Source organism: Salvelinus fontinalis, chromosome 34 (assembly GCF_029448725.1).
Source record: "Salvelinus fontinalis isolate EN_2023a chromosome 34, ASM2944872v1, whole genome shotgun sequence".
Classification (NCBI taxonomy): domain Eukaryota; kingdom Metazoa; phylum Chordata; class Actinopteri; order Salmoniformes; family Salmonidae; genus Salvelinus; species Salvelinus fontinalis.
Genome location: NC_074698.1, coordinates 20,396,444 through 20,408,549, shown reverse-complemented (window position 1 = coordinate 20,408,549; position 12,106 = coordinate 20,396,444). Strand labels below are relative to the sequence as shown.

Sequence of the window (12,106 nt, the reverse complement as noted above, 5' to 3'; positions counted from 1 at the left end):
AGCAGTTAGCCTGGGGACACTGTTACTGAGATACAACTGTCATATACCAGTCAGCAGTTAGCCTGGGGACACTGTTACTGAGATACAACTGTCATCCACCAGCCAGCAGTTAGCCTGGGGACACTGTTACTGAGATACAACTGTCATCCACCAGCCAGCAGTTAGCCTGGGGACACTGTTACTGAGATACAACTGTCATCCACCAGCCAGCAGTTAGCCTGGGGACGCTGTTACTGAGATACAACTGTCATCCACCAGCCAGCAGTTAGCCTGGGGACACTGTTACTGAGATACAACTGTCATCCACCAGCCAGCAGTTAGCCTGGGGACACTGTTACTGAGATACAACTGTCATCTACCAGCCAGCAATTAGCCTGGGGACACTGTTACTGAGATACAACTGTCATCTACCAGCCAGCAGTTAGCCTGGGGACACTGTTACTGAGATACAACTGTCATCCACCAGCCAGCAGTTAGCCTGGGGACACTGTTACTGAGATACAACTGTCATCCACCAGCCAGCAGTTAGCCTGGGGACACTGTTACTGAGATACAACTGTCATCTACCAGCCAGCAGTTAGCCTGGGGACACTGTTACTGAGATACAACTGTCATCCACCAGCCAGCAGTTAGCCTGGGGACACTGTTACTGAGATACAACTGTCATCCACCAGCCAGCAGTTAGCCTGGGGACGATGTTACTGAGATACAACTGTCATCCACCAGCCAGCAGTTAGCCTGGGGACACTGTTACTGAGATACAACTGTCATCTACCAGCCAGCAGTTAGCCTGGGGACGATGTTGCTGAGATACAGAATCCAGTTTATGGACGCGTTTCTCTGTCCAGGCGTTGCTGACGCATGACATATATTACAATGCCTGGGTAGGTATGTTAAGTGTGAAAATCATTTCGCTGCACCTGCGATAACATCTGCAAATCTGTGTACGTGACCAATAAACTTTTATTTTATTTTGAAGTATCTGCTAACCACATCATATGTTATAGCAATCTGGTCCCGGCGACACAGTCGAGGACGTGGCACATAACCATCGGTTGTTGCATGCAACATCTGAGCAGGGGAAGGCATTTAATCACTTCTGATTAGTGGGTAGGGTGAGGCGTGCGCATGCCTGTGTATTCTGATTGGTTAGATGGGTGTACCTGTGTGTTCTGATTGGGTATCTGCAGCAGCAGGGCCAAGTCGTTGTAGTCGAAGGTGTCGTCCAGAGCCAGGAGGGCCCCATGGACCCCGCTCTCCGTCAGGTTATCAGCGTACTCCTTCAGCCCGATGTTCTGAACCCAGCACATCACACGCTCGTTGGACCACACCATCACAACTACACAGAGGGGTAGCGGAACGAAGACATCTGTCAGAAAACACCTGATTCTCACTCAAAGAAACCCACAGGGTGACTGGATCTTACACTGACAGGGCCAATGTGGGGGCAGACTTTTGCTCAAGCCAAGCAGTGAAACACCTGATTCTACTAACCATCAACCGAGGCTTTGATTGTTACTGAATGGAGGGTTGGATGGATGGATGAGAAGCACTAAATTGGAACAAAGGATTTAATGTCAGAGAGGAGGAACACACCTTTGTTCTGGTGCTGGCTGTCTTCTCTCCTCCTCTCTAGCTCTTTGCGGTCGTAGTTCAAGCGCTTCAGGCACATTATGCCATAATGCAAACTAACCCTGAGAAAGGTCAAGAGAGGTCAAAAGGTCAGGCGGTTAATAGAGGGCATGGCGACTGACTCTCACCTGTACTCAGAGAAAGTATTTGAGCACTCCGGTGTCTTTGACCCTGAGAAGGCCTGGAGACACACCTGCAGAGTGAGAGTGTCTCAACAGCAGGAAATCTTTCAACATATCCTTCAACACCTGCACGTTTCCCATGCCACGAACACACACACTCACACACCAGAGAGAGAGAGCTAGTGTGTCAACAGAGGAAGGGAGAGAAAGAATGACGGACAGAAAAGGAAAGTCAGTGAGTGAAGTGGGAGTGGAAAACAGTTGCAGAAGAAGAATTCATTGTACATTTGCAGGAACTGGAATTTGTCTATTTGCTTTTCACCACCCCCTGGAGGCAGAAAACGCCTACCCACCCAGGTGCCGAGGTTAATAACAGCAACAGAAAGAGAGAGAGCGAGAGCGAGAGACAGACAGACGAGAGCAGGCCATACGTACCTATGGAAGCTGTCCACCATTTTGAGCTGTCCCCTCAGCTCCTTCTTGGTCAGGTGGTCCAGCATGCGGGCGTCCACCAGGGACTCCATGAAGTAGGAGCGGTACTGGGGCAGACCCAGGCTGGGCAGCCAGTCATTACCCACCCACTCATGGTTCATATCCCCATAGGCCAGGATCTGAGATGCAGAAGAGGACTCCTTCACTAGTGTCTCATTTGTTTCAGTTGTAGTTTGATTATTACTTATAGTACTTTTCTGTATTAATCATTTGTTTTTCAATGGCCACATACAATAGTGTGATTAGTGTGTTATATGTTGATGCCATTTAATACAGTGCTTCCATTCCTTACCTGATCCCAGCTAATCTCTTTCAGCTCCTTAGATGCAGCAGATAGACAGGAGAGAGAGAGACATGGGCAGAAAGAGCGAGAGAACAGAGGCAGAGCAGGATAGGTGGAGCAGGCAAGACAGATGGATGGAGGAAAAGCAGAGGGAGGAGGGGAGAAGAGAGTAAACAGGAAGGAGAAGAGGGAGGAACAGTGTGTTAGTGAACGGGTCATTAGTGTGAAGCAGTTTAGTGAACGGGTCATTAGTGTGAAGCAGTTTACACAGAAACAGAAACTAGAGGGAGAGAAGAAGATGATCAACACCAAGGCCTAGTAGTCCCACAAACTCAGAGAGAGAGAGAGAGAGAGAGAGAGAGAGAGAGAGAGAGAGAGAGAGAGAGAGAGAGAGAGACAGAGAGAATGAGAGAGAGAGAGAGAGAGAGAGAGAATGAGAGAGAGAGGGTCAGAGGGAGAGAGAAGAAGAGTTTGACTCCTAACTGAGCAGTATAAGTTATAACTGTAGAGCAATATATATGTACAGTGCATTCAGAAAGTAGTCAGACCCCTTGACCTTTTCCACATTTTGTTACGTTACAGAGTTATTCTATTCTAAGTAGTTTTTTTCCCTCATCAATCTACACACAGTACCCCATAATGACAAATCAAAACAGGTTTTTAGAAATGTTTGCAAATTTATTACAAATAAAAAACTGAAATATCACATTTACATACAGTGGGGCAAAAAAGTATTTAGTCAGCCTGTCACGTTCCTGACCTGTTTTCTGTTGTTTTGGTATGTGTTTAATTTGTCAGGGCGTGAATTTGGGTGGGTAGTCTATGTTTTCTGTTTCTATGTTGGTTTAAGGGTTGCCTGGTATGGCTCTCAATTAGAGGCAGGTGTTTGGCGTTTCCTCTAATTGAGAGTCATATTAAGGTAGGTTGTTTCACAGTGTTCGTTGTGAGTGGTTGTCTTCCGTGTCTGTGTATGTTGCGCCACACGGGACTGTTTCGGTATGTTTGTTCGGTTTTTGTGTAGTCTGTTTTCCCTGTCCGTGCGTTCTTCGTGTTACATGTAAGTTCTTTAGTTTAAGTCTGTTTAGGTCGGTTTGTTATTTTGTATCCTTCCAAGTGTTTGTTTTCGTGTTTCGTCTTTGTGTTAATAAATCATTATGTATGCACAACCCGCTGCACGTTGGTCGAATACAGAACCACCCACCAAACCCAGATCAAGCAGCGGGTTAACGGACAGCAACGACAGCGCAAGAAGGAGGAATGGACATGGGAGGATGTTTTGGACGGTAAGGGTTGCTACACATGGGAGGAGATCCTGGCTGGAAAGTATCGCCTCCCATGGGAACAGCTGGAGGCAGCTCGGAGAGCGGAGGAAACCGGAGAGAGGAACCGGCTTATGAGGGGACGAGTCTAGCACGGAAGCCCGAAAAGCCCGTGAGTACTACCCTAAAATTTCTTGGGGGGTGGCTAAGAGGTAGTGGGTCGAGGCCAGGTAGGAGACCTGCGCCCACTTCCCGGGCTTACCGTGGAGAGCGGGAGTACGGGCAGACACCGTGTTACGCAGTAGAGCGCACGGTGTCTCCTGTACGTGTGCATAGCCCGGTGCGGGTTATTCCACCTCCCCGCACTGGTAGGGCTAGATTGAGCATTGAGCCAAGTGCCATGAAGCCGGCTCTACATATCTGGCCACCAGTACGTCTCCTTGGGCCGGCTTACATGGCACCAGCCTTACGCATGGTGTCCCCGGTTCGCCTACATAGCCCGGTACGGGTTATTCCACCTCCCCGCACTGGTCAGGCGACGGGGAGCATACAACCAGGTAAGGTTGGGCAGGCTCAGTGCTCAAGGGAGCCAGTACGCTTACACGGTCCGGTATATCCGGCGCCACCTTCCCGCCCCAGCTCAGTACCACCAGTTCCGGTACCACGCACCAGGCCTATAGTGCGCATTGAGAGTCCAGTGTGCCCTGTTGTTGTTCCCCGCACTAGCCTGAAGGTGCGTGTCCTTAGCCCGGTGCCTCCAGTTCCGGCACCACGCACCAGGCCTACAGTGCGCCTCATCCGGCCAGAGCCATCCGTCTCCCCAGCGCCGTCTGAGCCATCCGTCTCCCCAGCGCCGTCTGAACCATCCGTCTCCCCAGCGCCGTCTGAGCCATCCGTCTCCCCAGCGCCGTCTGAGCCATCCGTCTCCCCAGCGCCGTCTGAGCCGCCCGTCTGTCCCGAGCCATTAGAGCCGCCCGTCTGTCCCGAGCCGTTAGAGCCGTTAGTCAGTCAGGAGCCGCTAGAGCCATTTGTCAGTCAGGATCTGCCAGAGCCGCCAACCAGACAGGATCTGCCAGAGCCGCCAACCAGACAGGATCTGCCAGAGCCGCCAACCAGACAGGATCTGCCAGAGCAGCCAACCAGGCAGGATCTGCCAGAGCAGCCAGCCAGACAGGATCTGCCAGAGCCGTCAGCCAGCCATGAGCGTCCAGAGCCGTCAGCCAGCCATGAGCGTCCAGAGCCGTCAGACAGTCATGAGCTGCCCTACAGTCATGAGCTGCCCTACAGTCATGAGCTGCCCTACAGTCATGAGCTGCCCTACAGTCATGAGCTGCCACTCAGTCATGAGCTGCCACTCAAGGACGCGGACAGGTGTGGACAGGTGTCTTTTATACTGATAACAAGTTCAAACAGGTGCCATTAATACAGGTAACGAGTGGAGGACAGAGGAGCCTCTTAAAGAAGAAGTTACAGGTCTGTGAGAGCCAGAAATCTTGCTTATTTGTAGGTGACCAAATACTTATTTTCCACCATAATTTGCAAATAAATTCATTAAAAATCCTACAATGTGATTTTCTGGATTTTTTTTCCTAATTTTGTCTGTCATAGTTGAAGTGTACCTATGATGAAAATTACAGGCTTCTCTCATCTTTTTAAGTGGGAGAACTTGCACAATTGGTGGCTGACTAAATACTTTTTTGCCCCACTGTAAGTATTCAGACACCTTTGGCAGTGATTACAGCCTCAAGTCTTCATGGTTATGACGCTACAAGCTTGGCACACCTGTATTTGGGGAGTTTCTCACATTCTTCTCTGGCTGGGCCACTCGAAGACATTCAGAGACTTGTCCCAAAGCCACTCCTGCGTTGTCTTGGCTGTGTGCTTAGGGTTGTTATCCTGTTGAAAGGTGAACCTTCACCCCAGTCTGAGGTCCTGAGCGCTCTGGTGCAGGTCTTCATCATGGATCTCTCTGTACTTTGCTCTGTTCATCTTTCCCTTGATCTTGACTAGTTTCCCAGTCCCTGCTGCTGAAAAACATCCCCATAGCATGATGCTGCCACTACCATGCTTCACAGTAGGGATGTTGCCAGGTTTCCTCCAGACGTGAAGCTTGGCATTCAGGCCAAAGAGTTCAATCTTGGTTTCATCAGACCAGATAATCTTGTTTCTCATGGTCTGAAAGTCCTTTAGGTGCCTTTTGGCAAACTCCAAGTGGGCTGTCATGTGCCTTTTACTGAGGAGTGGCTTCCGTCTGGCCACTCTACCATAAAGGCCTGATTGGTGGAGTTCTGCAGAAATGGTTGTCCTTCTGGAAGGTTCTCCCATCTCCACAGAGGAACTCTGGAGCTCTGTCAGAGGGACCATTGCTCAGTTTGGCCGGGCAGCCAACTCTAGGAAGATTCTTGGTAGTTCCAAACTTCTTCCATTTAATAATGATGGAGGCCACTGTGGTCTTGGGGACCTTCAATGCTGCAGAAATGTTTTGGTACCCTTCCCCAGATCTGTGCCTCGACACAATCCTGTCTCGGAGCTCTACAGACAATTCCTTCAACCTCATGGCTTGGTTTTTGCTCTGACAACTGTGGGACCTTATATAGACAGGTGTGTGCCCTTCCAAATCATGTCCAATCAATTGAATTTACCATAGGTGGACTCCAATCAAGTTGTAGAAACATCTCAAGGATGATCAATGGAAACAGGATGCACCTGAGCTCAATTTCGAGTTTCATAGCAAAGGGTCTGAATACTTAGATAAATAAGGTATTTCAGTTATTTAACATGGAAACCATGTGTTTGATGTATTTGATACCATTCCACTCATTCCGTTCCAGCCATTACTATGAGCCTGTCCTCCTCAATTAAGGTGCCACCAACCTCCTGTGATATATGTCAATGTTAGATGAACGTCAATGTTAAATGTCTCGAAAATGTTGAGACATTAACATAACAGGACATACTTACCGGTTTGGTGGCTGCGTTTAACGACTCCATCTCAGCATGGGTCATCCACACGTTACTGGTCGACTGTGGTCACAAGACAGGGAAGAAAGATAATATGATCGTCAGAAAAACTAAATTGTTTGTGTGTTGATGAGTCTGCTGTGAATGCATGTAACATTTGTATGTTAATCTCTGCACATAAATGTAAATGTGCATATACAGGTAACTGCCAAAATAATGGAACCACTTCAGTAAATGAGGGACACAAAGTATATTGAAAGCAGGTGCTAGCTACCACACAGGTGTGGTTCCTGAGTTAATTAAGCAATTCAAATCCCATTATGCTTAGGGTCATGTATAAAAATGTTGGGCAGGCCATTATTTTGGCTACCATGGCTATGCCCCCATAAGATGACAATGCACCCATCCACCGGGCACGAGTGGTCACTGAATGGTTTGATGAGCATGAAAACGATGTAAACCATATGCCATGGCCGTCTCAGTCACCAGATTTCAACCCAATTGAACACATATGGAAGATTCTAGAGTGGCGCCTGAAACAGCGTTTTCCACCACCATCAACAAAACACCAAATAATGGAATTTCTCATAGAAGAATGGTGTCACATCTGTCCAATAGAGTTTCAGACACGTGTAGAATCTATGCCAAGGTGCATTGAAGCTGTTCTGGCTCGTGGGGCCCATCACCCTATTAAGACACTTTATGTTGGTGTTTCCTTTATTTTTGGCAGTTACCTGTACGTATATGTGTGTATATCAATATAGTATCATGTGTACCTCTATAATTGTGCCTACATGGTTTGTGTTCTGTGAGTGTGTACTAGTGAGACTACTAACAGAGCGATTGCTGGCCGGGGCAGATGGGCTGGTGAGGGACACCATCTCCTGGATGGCCAGTCTCAGTTTGAGGCGGTGCAGGGGGTTACTGATGCCAATCTCCCTCTGGATCTCTGTGTCAGACAGGTTGGCCATGATGGCGCCACTCTTCACGTTGGCACGACAGGCTGCCACGTACCACGCTGGCATTCCCACCCACAGCTGGAGTAGAGAGGGAAAGAGGTGAGCTAGAAACAGATTGGCTAGAATGTAGTGATCGTGAGGGTTTATATGGCTATAAAGGTTTCCCATCTATCTATCAAACATCTATGATTACCTCTAGCCAGGAGACCACAGTGGGTCCATCCCAGGATGCAAAGGGAAGACCCTGACGACACGCCTCCTCCAGCAGCTCATGTCTGGGAGAGAGAGACCAGGGGAAACAAAGGTTTAATAACCATAAAAGGAAAAGTGCTTTCTGAAAGAGTGGAAGAAAAGCAGTGGAACAGAGAGTGGAAAGAGAAATGACTTCAGGAGAGAAATGAATCGGAGGATGATATTCCCTGAGACTCACTTCCTTTTGCTGCGGCGGTTGTCAACAGTTCCTGTCATGCTTCCCTTGGTCAGTCCCATAGAATCCCCAGTACCCAGGTCCTCAGAAGGCGTAGAGGCTGAGAGACACAAGGGGTCAGGGGTTACAAAGACTACAAATATGGGTGTCAACACCAGGTGGACTTTGACCTGTTGCAGTTCAAACACATTTAAAGCAAAGTCATGGGATATGTAGTTTTTCGAGTATAATTTCAATTCTCTCTCACCCAGAGAGGCAGACTCTCGCCCAGCCGGGCCCATCCTTCCCTTTTCCTTCTTCCCAAAAAGGCGGCCGATGGAAGACTTGATGCTTTTCTTTTTACTGGCTTTGTGGAGAGAGTCCTGACTGCTGTTGGAACTGCTGCCGTCTGCTGACAGACTGAGAGACAGAAGAGACAGAAGGAATAAGAGAAACAGGGAAGGAACAAACCATACGAGCAATACAGGGTTTCCTCTGTGATGATTGGCTGTCATACCTGCGAAATTCCCTGGGGTCGTCCATCATGGCCCCTGGGTGGGTGAGGGTCATCCTGTCTAGTCGCAGCGCTCGGGGGGTGGGTGGAGGGGTGGAGTCAAGAAGGGCAAGGGACCGATCATCCTCTTTGTTGTTCTGGAGGGTAACGTTGGAACACATTTAGGGGCCTTATACAGTATGTATACTGTACGCACGCATGTACACACACCACAGGAGGTTGGTGACCCCTTAATTGGGGAGGATGTGGTAATGGCTGGAGCCGAATGAGTGGAATGATATCAAATACTTCCAAACATGGCTTCCATGTAGAAAAAGGAGGAAGGGTACAAGTACACAATAGTAGATTTTGGTAGACAGAAGGTGCTCTTTGGTAAAAGGGGTAAATGGGTCATCAAAAAGAAAGGAGGACCAAGGCACTCTGCATATAATTAATTAAAATGCCTTTATTAGTATGGCATGTTCAATGGAAACAACGTTGAAAAACTCTGATGCGTTTCGGCTGCATGGCCTTTGTCAGGGAGTACAAAGAAATGATAATACAATGTCCTCTTTTGAACAGCTTTTTCCAATAAACCCTGATTTAAAGAGGGAGTAGTTACAGCATTCATTAGACAACACCTAGTAAGCAATACTATACACATTAAAAAGTGAAATACTGTAAATATGTTATCAAAAATGTGTTCGTTTAATGCCATTTCATTCGCTCTGTTCCAGACATTATTATGAGCCGTCCTCCCCGCAGCAGCCTCCACTGACACACACACACACAAAGACTCACACATTCCCAACACACCGACACACAGACAGAGCAGCTATACCTGTCTATCTGTCTCGCGGTGAGGGGAGTGGGACAGGCGAGGGGTGGAGACCCCAGAACTGGGGGGAGAAGGGGAGGCCAGGGTGGAGGAGGTGAGGGATTGAGGGATGAAGCCGCGTCCTATACTGTCCCTCCCCAGGGAGGAGGGTGGGATGGGGGAACCGTCCAGAGCCACACTGCTAACCCTGCTCTCGATCTCCTCCGCCCGCAACTCTGTACTCTCCTTCTCTTCCTGGATCAGCCTGACAGAGAGGGGGTGGGGCGAGGGAGGGAGAGAGAGAGAGATAGACAGACAAACGGGTCGGAGAGAGAGAGGGTAAACAGAGGAAAGTGAAAAGGGGAGACGAGGGAAAGACGGGAGATTTAGTAGCATGTCAGACGGAAGACTAATGAATGTTGGTCTTGAATGTTGGTCTTGAATGTTGGTCGTGAATGAGAAAATGAAAAGAAACCTCAGATGAATCTTCTCCACCTGCATTTGACCTAAACTGCTTGTACACAATCACAGCACCCTCTCTACCTGCATCCCTTCCTCCACCTCCCTTACTTGATCTCCTTGTTGATTGCCTCTAGTTGTTCCTGCAGCATGATGGCCAGTGTCTGGACGTCAGTCTGTCCGCTGGGAGACAACAGCTCCGAGCCAAACAGTGTCTCTCTGTCGTCCTCATCGTCAGAGCAACCGTGGTCCACACCCCCCTCAAACCCGGTCCTCAGCAGCGCTGACCCACTGTCCCAGTCCCCGTACTGCACACATACACACACGCACAAACACACATGCAAGCAAGCATGCACACACACATACACACAGAGAAGGCTCAGTTTATTGGGCTGTGATGCTTGTGACTATATCAACTATATCAATGTGACTATATCATTATCAATATTAGACACGTCAAAGGTGATCATGTGATCATGTGACCTCTGACCTTGCTGGTGTCCTCCCGGGCTGTGCTCCAGCGCCCGCGGTGAGTCCGCCTGACCACGGCCACGGTGTTGGCGTTACCGTAGTGATCCAGGTGAGCAGTGGAGCCCGTGGGGAGGGAGCCGCCCCCGTGGGAGTACCTCAGCTCCAGAGCACTGCCTGGGAGAGACCTGAGAGAGGTAGGGAGGGAGAGAGGGAGAGGGAGGGGAGAGAGAGAGAGAGAGGGAGAAGAGAAAGATAGACTGATATAGACAGTGAGTGGGAGAGATAACTGGAATGTACATTCATCCAGCCTCTCTGCTCCATATGTATAGGCCACACCTGGACCTATACTGAGACTAGGAGAGAGGTTATAGGAAGCACATAACACTGCAAACCACTTATACTACTTGGTTACAATACTGCCAGCCACATTCATAGGCAGCAGCTGTATGAGGTGTGTTGGAGGTGTGTAGGTTGACGTGTAGGAGGTGTGTTGAGGAAGGGAGGGAGACCTGGAATAGCAGGACCCGCCGGGTTTCAGTCTGAGCTGGTCCAACTCCAGCTGAATCCTCTCCAGCTCGGCTATCAGCTGGTCCTGAAACAGGGAAAGAAAGAGAGAATAAGTTAATACAATTGAAATATTTAATTAAAGTATGTAAAAATTGAATTATCTCTTGATATACCTTGTTTGCTAGAAGGTCATCCTGGATCTTCTTCATGTTAGAAAGTTCCTCAGAGAGAGCATTCTGAAAGGATCACCATTAAAAAACACTTTATTAGGTCTACTGCATAACAACAACATATCTGTAATTACACATTATCAATGCCATGAGGTCCGAACTGTATTCCATAGTAGCTGTTTAGAGCCAGAGTGGGTTTAATATTGAAGTGACAACAGTCTTGAATAGAAACTGGATGAAGAGGATTGTGTTGACAGTTTTGAGTGGGAACTATGCTAAGTGTGAAGACGTGTGAGTGGGTGTGAGTGGGCCGGTAAGTAGTACCTTGTCCTCCAGGGCAGCCATCCTCTCCTTGAGATGGAGCTGAAGCCTTTCGTTAGACTCAGACAGCAGCTTGTCCACCGTGTCAGACAGACGCTTGTTGTGTTCATCATTCATCCTCTCCCTCTGCCTCGCCTAGGGAAAGGAGAGAGAGAAAGAGAGCGAGAGAGAGAGCGAGAGAGAGAGAGAGAGCGAGAGAGAGAGAGAAAGAGAAAGAGAAAGAGAAAAGACAGAGATTAGGGAGCTAAATAGTGAGGTATTTTCATGTCTGTTATTGTTTCTACTGTTGATCCTGTTGCCATCTTGGACAAGGCCTCTCCAGTTGGGAAACTGTGTGCCTCCCTTGCCCTGAGGCAGGGAGAGAGTAAAATAGAAAAATGGAAGGACAGAGGGTGGGCGGAGAGTTAACAGCGACCTTTCTGCTTGACTGAGTGAGAGAGAAGGAGATTGGGATCTGAATACAGACTGACAAATAGAGGGTTTAGAAAATTAGTATGCCATTGTAGAGTAAAGAGTGATAAAGGAATGGTATGAAAGAGGAGGTGAAAGGGAGAAAAAGAAAAAGGGAGAGCGAGCATGACTCACCCTCTGTAACTCCTGATTCTTCTCCTCTAGTTGCGCCTCCATCTGTCGCAGTCGCTCCTCAAAGTTACCATGACGCTCCTCAGCCTGTGATGCAAGAGGAGGGTGGGGAGTCAAAACAGGCAGCATGTCAGAATGTTGATAGAACATAATTATGACTGCGCAACCTTGG

General features: G+C 48.5%; 1 protein-coding gene across 3 annotated transcripts in view; it reads right to left on the bottom strand.

Annotated features, from left to right (window-relative positions):
- The window catches only part of LOC129833453 (liprin-alpha-3-like), a 33,262-nt gene that overhangs the window by 4,128 nt on the left and 17,028 nt on the right, over window positions 1-12,106 (bottom strand). For all 3 annotated transcript variants that reach the window (XM_055898076.1, XM_055898074.1, XM_055898075.1), the window contains exons 12-28: window positions 11,938-12,021; window positions 11,356-11,487; window positions 11,035-11,097; window positions 10,864-10,946; window positions 10,374-10,539; window positions 9,995-10,191; window positions 9,449-9,689; window positions 8,632-8,765; window positions 8,383-8,534; window positions 8,139-8,235; window positions 7,902-7,983; window positions 7,586-7,786; window positions 6,750-6,812; window positions 2,539-2,565; window positions 2,190-2,365; window positions 1,597-1,694; window positions 1,164-1,339 (exon numbers count right to left, since the gene is read on the bottom strand). In XM_055898076.1, coding sequence (XP_055754051.1) covers window positions 1,164-1,339; window positions 1,597-1,694; window positions 2,190-2,365; window positions 2,539-2,565; window positions 6,750-6,812; window positions 7,586-7,786; window positions 7,902-7,983; window positions 8,139-8,235; window positions 8,383-8,534; window positions 8,632-8,765; window positions 9,449-9,689; window positions 9,995-10,191; window positions 10,374-10,539; window positions 10,864-10,946; window positions 11,035-11,097; window positions 11,356-11,487; window positions 11,938-12,021 — 2,172 coding nt within the window. The remainder of the gene's footprint in view (window positions 1-1,163; window positions 1,340-1,596; window positions 1,695-2,189; window positions 2,366-2,538; window positions 2,566-6,749; window positions 6,813-7,585; window positions 7,787-7,901; window positions 7,984-8,138; window positions 8,236-8,382; window positions 8,535-8,631; window positions 8,766-9,448; window positions 9,690-9,994; window positions 10,192-10,373; window positions 10,540-10,863; window positions 10,947-11,034; window positions 11,098-11,355; window positions 11,488-11,937; window positions 12,022-12,106) is intronic.